Source organism: Giraffa tippelskirchi, chromosome 4 (assembly GCF_054371585.1).
Source record: "Giraffa tippelskirchi isolate mGirTip1 chromosome 4, T2T-mGirTip1v1.2.pri, whole genome shotgun sequence".
NCBI lineage: Eukaryota > Metazoa > Chordata > Mammalia > Artiodactyla > Giraffidae > Giraffa > Giraffa tippelskirchi.
Window position 1 is genome coordinate 136,827,888 of NC_137278.1, and position 9,704 is coordinate 136,837,591.

Here is a 9,704-nt window from a genome sequence, read left to right on the forward strand (position 1 = left end):
GATTCATTCCCTCCTTTCTAAGATATTTCCTTCTGAATTTTCAGGCACCCTGGCAGCCCTAAATGTTGTCCTCCAACATCTGAAGCCTATCAGATTGTGGCTTTCTGCTTGAGTTGTAGTTATCCTAAGTTTCACAGACTAGACAGTGCTCTAAGGGAAAATGCCAGGTAGAAATGAGTCTCACACAATACATTTTCCTCCTTTCAGAGATTGAAATTCCTCCAGTATCTGCTTCCTTTTAGTCACTAATTCACTGATTTAAATAATTTTTATATTTTGTCCAAACTTTATAGTTATCCATATGAGAGATAGTCTTGTATAAGTAACTATGCCATTACTGAAATTGGAACCCCAGTGGAATATTTTATTACTCTTTCTTATATCAACTAGGTTTCCCTAATTGAGGAGCTCTCAATAGCATGATCTGTAGCACTCATGTTCCTATAGCAGAATATACTGATAGGGAATAAGAAAAATACTACTCGAAGATTTGGGGAAATATATCTTCTCTTCCTAAAATCTACTTATACTCCAGAAATTTCCCTAACTCGCTCTCAAAATTCATACAATTTGAGGAATTGATATCCTTGGGAACTGGTACACCTCTCCCTTCACTGGGTCAGTGAATTGGGAAAGATCATGTGATCAGGTTATGGTCAGAAATTCTCAGCCTCTGAGCATAACAACAAAGCTCTAAAGCACTGCTAGAGAGCTAAGAAATGGTTGTCTGTCACACTTTTTTGCCATCAGAGTAAGAATTCTGCTTAATAACAATTTCAAAGGAAAGAGGATTAAGTTAAATTGATAATATTCTTCTTGAATATAGAATGTCTTTTCTCTCATTTGGTAAGCTTCAACAAAAGCTAAAGTATCAAAGTTCTTTCTTAAGTTTTATCTGAACCTTTTGGTTTTATCATATTAAGGTCTGATACATTTTCAATCATGTAAAGTTCATTATCTGAGAGAATATATCAAATAGAAGATGAGTTTTAGAGTCAGACTAACCTGTATTTTAATCCCAGTTGTACCCTTATATTAGCTGTGAGATTTTGGACATGATATTTAAGCTTTCTGATCTTCAGTTTCTGAACCTAAAAATCATCACTATTAATAGTGATCCTACTGGGAATGCTCTGAGGTTGAAATTAGATAATGTATTTAAAGTGTCTGGTGAAGTTTCTGACACAGAGTATGCACTCAAAAAGTAGAAGGATATCATCTTGTGATTGTGGTAACAATACTAACATTATCCTTATTATTAGTGAGCCAGTGGAAGAAAGTAAGAGTGCAAAAATTCAAAAGAATAAGATACAATTTTTTTCTTTTCTGTAATACATTATACTATTTTGGCTGTCATTGTTCAGTTGCTAAGTCGTGTCCACCTCCGCAACCTCATGGACTGTAGCACACCAGGCTCCTCCGTCCTCCGGTATCTCCCGGAGTTTGCTGATGCTATCTAACCGTCTCTTCCTCTGCCGCCGCTTTCTCCTTTTGCCTTCAATCTTTCCCAGCATCAGGATCTTTTCCAATGAGTAGGCTCTTTGCATCAGGTGGCCAAAGTTTTGCAGCTTCAGCATCATTCCTTCCAATGAATATTGAAAGTTGATTTCCTTTAGGATTGACTGGTTTAATCTCCTTGCAATCCTAGGGACTCTCAAGAGTCTTCTCCAACACCACAGTTCAAAAGCATCAACTCTTCGGTGTTCAGCCTTCTTTATACTATTTTTAATACTATTTTGGTACTTTGTTATAAAAACCAATTATGCTTATTTGGCTCTTCCCTGTTTTCCTTGTCTCATTGCTACAGTTTTCTTTACCAGCTTAGAATTCTTGCCAAGACAGAACCTTTTTAGGCTTCTTAACTACATAAAATTCTTTTCACTTTAAAGCCTTTACTCCTTCTGTTCCCTGTGCTCTTGGCATAACTTTTCACAGAACTGTCTTGAGGTCTTGGTTTAAGCATCACTTCTATATAGAATTCTATTCTGGCCACCCAATCTAAGTAGCCAGACTTTTTATTAATCTCATAACATCACCTAGTTTGTTTCTTTTCTAGCACTTTTTACAATTTTTGATTGCACATTTGATTATTAATGGATAAAACTATAGGTCCTGTCCTGTGAGAGCAGCAGCCATGTCTGCTTTATTCATCAGCATGTCTAGGGCTGAGTTTACTCAGTGCTTATTTTTTGAATGGGCAAATAAAAGAACAAATGTGATCTAAGAGAGTGCCATGGAGTAAATAAAGCTAGCCTATGATTTACCACAAATAACTGGCCATAGTTGGTTTTTAAGTGAGACATGAAAAGTGATTAGGACATTGAACTTTCAGGAGCATATAAGTAACAAATAAACCATTCAGTTATGTTATATGTAACAATCAGTGAGTACTGACTAATGGCTTAAAAATTCATACTGTGCCTTTTTCCCCTGTCTTTTCTCTAGAATGGCCACATCTGTTGCTCAGTGGATCCACAGTGCCTTCAGGAACTGTGAAGTTAACTGTCTCACTGGAAATTTCTGTTTAAAGAATGTTCTTTCATTAAAAAGACCAAAAAAAAAAAAAAAAGGTAAAACTTAAAGTGGATGATTTGTGGGCAGCTAAGTGCAGCATTGTTATTAGCTGAGTGAACTTTCAATTATGAAATTCATGGAGCTTGAGAAAAATCACAAAAGGAAAAGACTTGGGGCAAAACTAGACCAGAATTCCACCTCAGTGGTGTCTGACGTCAAGCATGTAGAGGAATGGGTGTGAAACACATACCATGACCCCTGGACATAAAGCCTGAGCTTATGGGAGTTTTGGAAACCTCTGGCTTCACTGGTGCAGAAAATACTCCTCTAGATCAGAATCTTCATGAATCAGTTCAGTTCTTCACTGCAAAAAATAAAATGTAAGGCAGTGAATGAGTTCTATTTTCAGAAGCAAAGCAAAGAAGCTATAACATGTTATATGTACAATATACACTCTGAGAAGAAATCTGAAACGTTATTGTCATGATAAAAATAATGCACAGGCATGGTTACTTAATATTTTCTAACAAGAGAACTCATCCCTATTTCCTTGTTTTACTGCACTTAATATTTGGTTGAATTTGTTCAGTATAAGCTCGTTCTTGTGTAAAATTAAATAAATATTTCTCTTACCTTATAACATGTCCCGGTGTTTGCTTAATGTGTTCCTTTTCCCCCACACATTCTTCAACATACAAATTGCTTTCTAGTTCTGCTGATGAAACACTCCCACCTCCCAAACTGAAAGGTGATTTTTGCTATATTACATGCCTAAATATGGGGTGTGAAGGATACCTTTGTTCTGCCTCTGTGGATCCCCTAGGTTGCCTTTTACCCTACCTCATATCCTGAGGACTGACTTATGTATATCATATTAATAGTTTCTGTTGTCCTCTGAATTCTGATTCAGTTTGACTAATGGTGACCACCAGCAGGATATCAGAAAGAGAAAGTTTGGCCATTTACTCTGCTGGCTGTTTTCCTGTCAGGTCACTGCCATGATTAGCTGTGTCACTGAAGGCGACATCCCCTGACAGGTGGCCCTCCCTGTTCAGCTACCCTCTCCCAACTTCTATTTTGCTTCTTCTGGCTTTAGGGATAATAACAACTCTGGCTGTTTTGTCTTTGTGGGTATCTGTTCAGTTTCTTGTTTTCCCTGTTCCCTGTCGCCTCTTTATAAATGGTCCCTTTGTTAAACTCTCTTTAATTAGCCAGCTTGAGCGTGCCATCTGTTTCCTGCCAGGACTCTGACTGATGTCCATAAGGAAAGGAGTATGTGAGGGTTAGGAATATCTTCAAAAATTTGTCCTTCACAATTTGATATAAAAATTTAAAGAATCTCAATGTTAGGAGGGATTATATTACACGTTAAAATTTTTGATGCACTTGAATCTCAGGAGGAAAAAGTAAACTTACAGATGCTCAATAGTGATGGTAAAGACAATATTGCCCTATTCATATGTTTTGCACTAGGGTGAAAAAAATATACAAATCTTATTAAATTTTAGTTGCATAGAGACTTCTTTAAAGAAAAAAGAATGGAAGTGGACAAGATGTAACTCCCACAAGCTATGGAAAAGGTAAAGTGGCATTTAACTGCCTTTTCCCCATTGCTATGAAAATAACCTCATAGGAGCCGAGCTAAAGGATAATTTATAAATGTCTTAATACTTTGGCATGTGTAGTATTTACTGAATGTGTCAATTCAAGAATCTCTCAGTATTCCCTGGACTTATAAATGTTTTGTTCTGCAGCCTTTTTATATTTAACTAAAAATTTCAGTAGAGCATAAAGCTTATTTTGAGCAGGTATTATTTACTGTGGAAACTAGCAATTTAGTCTCCAAAAAGATATTAATTTGAAAGTTTTTCTACGTATTTTTTTCCTTATATAGATTTGGGATTTCATATAAATCTCCATAAAAATATGTTTTATTTATACTTGCTTTTCTGAGAAAAGTATGAAATATGTGCATTTGCATGCATGTGTACTTGTATACACACTCACAGTTTACATCCATATACTTGGATATACTCATCATTTAGATGTTTTATGCCTTCTAGAAGAAGAAAAAGGTGGAACTGCACACTCCCACTCTGTCATAAGTCTTTGTGGGGCTCTGAGCATATTGGTGGTTTACAGAGCCTGGTTTCTATAGACTTCTGAAATAAAAAGAACTCATAACATTGAGAAGAAAAGAGGGAGAAAATAAGATTATATTCTTCCAAGGACCATTAAAGCAATAAATGTGTTCAGATTGAATTTTTTACTTCAAGGTTTATCCCATAAATAATAGATACTCAGGAGAATTACTGTTTACCCAGGCGAGCAGTAATCAATAGCTACTTACGGACTTTGTTCTTTGAAAAAGAGGTTGTTAATGCCTTATTTCTTACTCTGGAGATAATTGGCAAAATGCCATGGTTGAATTATGCCAGTGTTGTGGGGAAGTGAGAACTAAGAAGCATAAATTTAATTTGGGGGTACTTGGCTCTTTTAAGAGCAGCCTTTGGGGGAAAAAGTCTTTATTACGTTTCCTTTATTTTCCCTTTTCTGAAAGAAAAAAAAAAAACACAAGAATATTTGAATATGATTCTTTAGTAATTCATGAATGGTAATCCATGTCATTTGTCATCCTTTTCGAAAGACTACCATATTGCTATTTCCTTCACTTTATATGGTGGTAAGGAGAATCACATATAATTGTTCAGTATGATCCATGCAGTATCATCTAATTCCTTTCATCTCCCAGTAACTTGGTTAAGACAAAGTTGAGACACCTTGTAATTGCCTTAAAAAATGAATGGTATATCAAAGCTCTAAAACAGCAATCGATTCTCTGTATATTGAAGTAGCAGATGTTATTCAGTTGAACAAAACTGAGATTACATGCATGGAATAAAAAATAAGCTTCAAGTCACTAGGATTACCCTGAAAGCTTCATGTTTCTGACTAGTTAAGAATTCCTCTGGAGATCAGCAAGTCCCAGAGATGCTTGCATGGTCCCAGTCCTGTTAACCTAGCACTGAGCATTGATAAAATCAACCTTTATTAGAGCAAGACTTTTTGTTTTTCTTATTTTTCAAATGTAAAGTGTTAGTGGCACAGTGGTAGACCCATCTCAGAGAGATTCATGCTGAAAAGATCCCTGAAGGCAATAAGTGAATGTTATGCTCTGTATACACTTCATTCACTGAACACTCCCCCTGTGTAGTCATTCTGTTGCAGTCAAGTTGTCTCATTGTGTTCTTACTGACCTTTCAATATTGATGGACTGTTTTCTGCCCTAGAATCCAATATCTTCCATAAAGGATTTGTCACCTCTTTGCAGAATAATTGTCCTCACTTAATAGACGTACAGGTAGAAAAACAGGAGAACTTTGAGCTACAATGGCTCTGGATCTGTGGTGAAATAAATTGGCAAAGAATAGAACCATTGGAGGAATTTGGAATAAGATAGTTTGAGTTTCAGTTTCCCATATATCTTGTGTTTGCCAAGAGGCTGTAGCAACTCCTCCAAGCCTTTTATCTTTGTGCTGGGATTAAGTCATGGTTCAAGAGATTGTTTGCATGGCAGATTCTGAAGTTCTTCTTTATTTTGAATGACAAATGGCACAATATATTACTGTCACCACCAAAATATTGCATTTAAAACATGTTCTCCTTTTATCTCCAGTGCTAGGTGCTTTAATAAAACACTCTGGAATCAAAGTGTGACTAGACGTAGAAATGGAAATGGTAACAAGTTTATTTTTGAGTAATTTTCTTTCTCTTTCACAAAAACAGCTATAAATAGGGAAAGCAGAAAACCAGAAAATATAAGTCTTCAAAATATATAAGGAATTCAGGAATAAGTTTATCAAAAGAAATTCGTGGTCTTGTGGAAAAATATAAAACCACAGTGAACAAATCTTTTTGAAATCCTAGAATATACCTAGGCACTGCCTGAAGAGTTTGCATAATGAACCAATTTCATTGCAACAGTCCAGATGCCACAATGTGTACAGTATGTACAGAGCAGAAGCATCTACATATTGCCTCCTTGTGGAGTTCACATCCTTATGGGGGGCAGAGAATTAAATAAGTGGATGCTATGCTAGGGGAAGATAGATGCTATGAAGAATTAAGCTGCGTGGAGTAGTGATACGGATGTGCGATAGTGTAGATAGGGTGGGGATGAAGTCTTCTCTAAGATAAAGTGACATGGGAGCAAACACTGGAATGAAGTGAGGCAGTGAGGCATCTGCACATCACAGGGGGAGAATGGCAGGCCAAGGGAGTGTGTGAACAGGTCTGAGATGGGAGCATACTTATATGCAGCGTGAGTGGAGTGGGCAAGCTGAGACTTAAAGAGGATGTGGTCAGGGAAGTGGCTGGTGACCAAATCACATAGGTCTTCCTAGGCCATCGTTAGCAATTAGCATTTTTGTTCTTTGTGATTTGGAAGCTGTTAGAGAGTTTTGAGCATAGCTGTGACATAGTCTAATGACAATTAAAGAATTAACCTAGGCCATTTGTGGAGAATAAGATGAGGTAAGTGGACAGGGTGAGGGGTGTGCTGAGCATGGGCGTAGGAGGTACATTTATGCTGCAGAATTTCCAACAAGATGATGATAGGCTAGGAGGGTATCATTGAGGGTGAGAAGGAAGACACATTTAACATTAGAGAAGATCTACTTAATTGAAAAAATGGGTAGAAAGACTAAGTATCAAAAAAGTGTTTATTCTCCCCAGTAGTTCTAATAAGAAAAAAAAAAATCCTAAACTATTATGGAAAAGCAAACGGCTAGGAATATTTTGAAGAATTATATCTAGGGGCAGGGAAGACCATATATCATATATCTATATTTCATATATCATCTACCTTGGTATTCTACCATATATCAAGAGTTTAAAGCTATAGAAATTGAGTCATTGTTATGGGAATAAATGGAAGACAGGTCAATATATAACAGCACCAAGACTTCAGAAAGTGTCCCATACACAAATGGATGTTTCATATGTGACAGAGGTTATGCTGAAGAATTGGGCATGTGGAAATTGCCTATGGAAAAGCAAAAACATAAAATTATGTCCTTACTTCACATAAATCAATCCCACATAGATTAAGGACTTAAATATAAAAAGCAAAACAAATTTATGAAGAAATTTTAGGAGAATGCTTTTTGACCTTGGGATGGTTTAAAATAAACTCAAAAGGCATATATCATAAAATCATAGTTAAATCCTACTATATGAAGTAGATGAAAAGACAGGCCATAGGCTGGAAAAGATATTGGCTTTATATATGATCACAAAGGACTGGTAGCTGGAATTTATGTATTCAAAAATTACTGAAAAGGAGAAAAGTACAAAATATCCAATAGACAAATGGGCAGAAGTCATACATAGGTGTTTCACAAGACAGGAAACCCCAAAATGGCTAATAAATGTTATGAACATTTGCTTCGGCTCCCTAGCCATCAGATGAATTTATTTTAATACCACAATGACAGAATATTTTTAAAAATCAACAAAATTAAAAAGAATAACACCAGTTGTTGGTGAGAATGTGAAACAACCTGAAGTCTTGCACACCAGTAGTATGTATTATACATTATGTATATCTCCACACCACTTTGGGGGGCAGTTTTGTGATACCTAAAGTGCACTTGTCATGACCCAGCATGTACTCCTAAGTTTATGATCTAGAGCTGCACTGTCCTATACAGTAGACACCGGTCATTTGTGGTTATTAAAATTAAAATTAATTAAATTAAAATTCAATTCCTCAGTTGCATGAGCAAATTTCAAGGACTCAATAGCCACTCTGTGACTAGTGGTTAGTGGCTACTTTGTAGACAGCACAATGATATTTCTATCATCATAAAAATTTCTAATGGACAGCGTTGTTCTATGGGAATTCTCATAAAAGTGTATAAGAAGACATGGAAAAAATATTCACAATAGCATATTTGCAAGAAAGCTCTAGAAATCCTTCAAATGTCAATCAGTGAAATCAGTTATAAATAAAATGTGATATGTTTATATTTTGGAATACTCTAGAGGATGAAAATGAATAAGAACTACATTTAAAAACATGGATGAATCTCAGACACATGTTCAGAAAAAAGAAGATGCAAATAAAAAAGGAAAGCATAATAGTAATAATTTTGAATGTGTAAAATGTATTATATTTATGCAAGTATAAATATTTTAAATTGCATGGAAATGAGAAGCATCAAATTAGGATAGTGGTTGTCTCTTAGAGGTTGAAGAGGGGTGTCAGGTACACAGTGTGCATACCTGTGTTGGTAATATCTGTTTATTGCTTTATTCCATATATTTCCAATATTTCAGAATAGCGCTATCTATTGCTGTGTGTGTGTTAGTCACTCAGTCATGTCTAACTCTTTACAACCTCATGGACTGTAGCTCTCTGTCCATGGGATTCTTCAGGCAAGAATACTGGAGTGTGTTGCCATTTCCAGGGGATCTTCCCAACCCAGGGATCAAACCTGGGTCTCCTGCATTGCAGGCAGATTCTTTACCATCTAAGCTACCAGGGAATCTCTTCAGGCAAATGAATTTATAAATTGATTAAATGTGTTTTTATTTATATATCTATACCCAAAACTAAACCAGTTGGTTTTTCACATGTACATATGGAAGCCTCAAGATTTGTGGAAGCAGGGCTTTAAATGAATATACACGGTAACACCTACAAGGTTTCCATGATTAATTATGTATGTAAATAAATACAATATTACTCCTTTGTTGTTTGATTTAGTTGCTGAGTCATGTTCCACTTCTTTGCAACCTCATGAACTGTAGCCCGCTAGACTCCTCTATACATGGAGTTTCTCAGGCAAGAATACTGGAATCGGTTGCCGTTTGCTCCTCCAGGGGATCTTTCCAACGCTGGGGTAAAACCTGAATCTCCTGCATTGCAGGCAGGTTCTTTCCCATTGAGCCTAAAGACAAATAATGAAAGAAAAAATAATTACATGATCTTACCACCTTTGGTACTTCTTTTATTTTTCTTTGTTCTTTGTCAAATATTTGCATATGCAGTCATAGTATTTTTAATTCCACCTCTTGCATAGCATTTTATTGTAAACAGTTTATATTATTGTATATTTATAGGATTTCAATGACTGTTAGATATTTCATTGATTTGTTAGAAATATAGTTTATTTCCTTTGAACTTT

General features: G+C 35.9%; 1 protein-coding gene across 12 annotated transcripts in view; it reads left to right on the forward strand.

Annotated features, from left to right (window-relative positions):
* The window catches only part of NELL2 (neural EGFL like 2), a 457,071-nt gene extending 453,920 nt beyond the window's left edge, over positions 1–3,151 (forward strand). For all 12 annotated transcript variants that reach the window (XM_081593579.1, XM_081593571.1, XM_081593572.1 and 9 more), the window contains one exon: positions 2,446–3,151. In XM_081593579.1, the coding sequence (XP_081449705.1) occupies positions 2,446–2,496 (51 nt within the window). In that variant the 3' untranslated portion in view covers positions 2,497–3,151. The remainder of the gene's footprint in view (positions 1–2,445) is intronic.
* Positions 3,152–9,704: the final 6,553 nt, after the last annotated feature.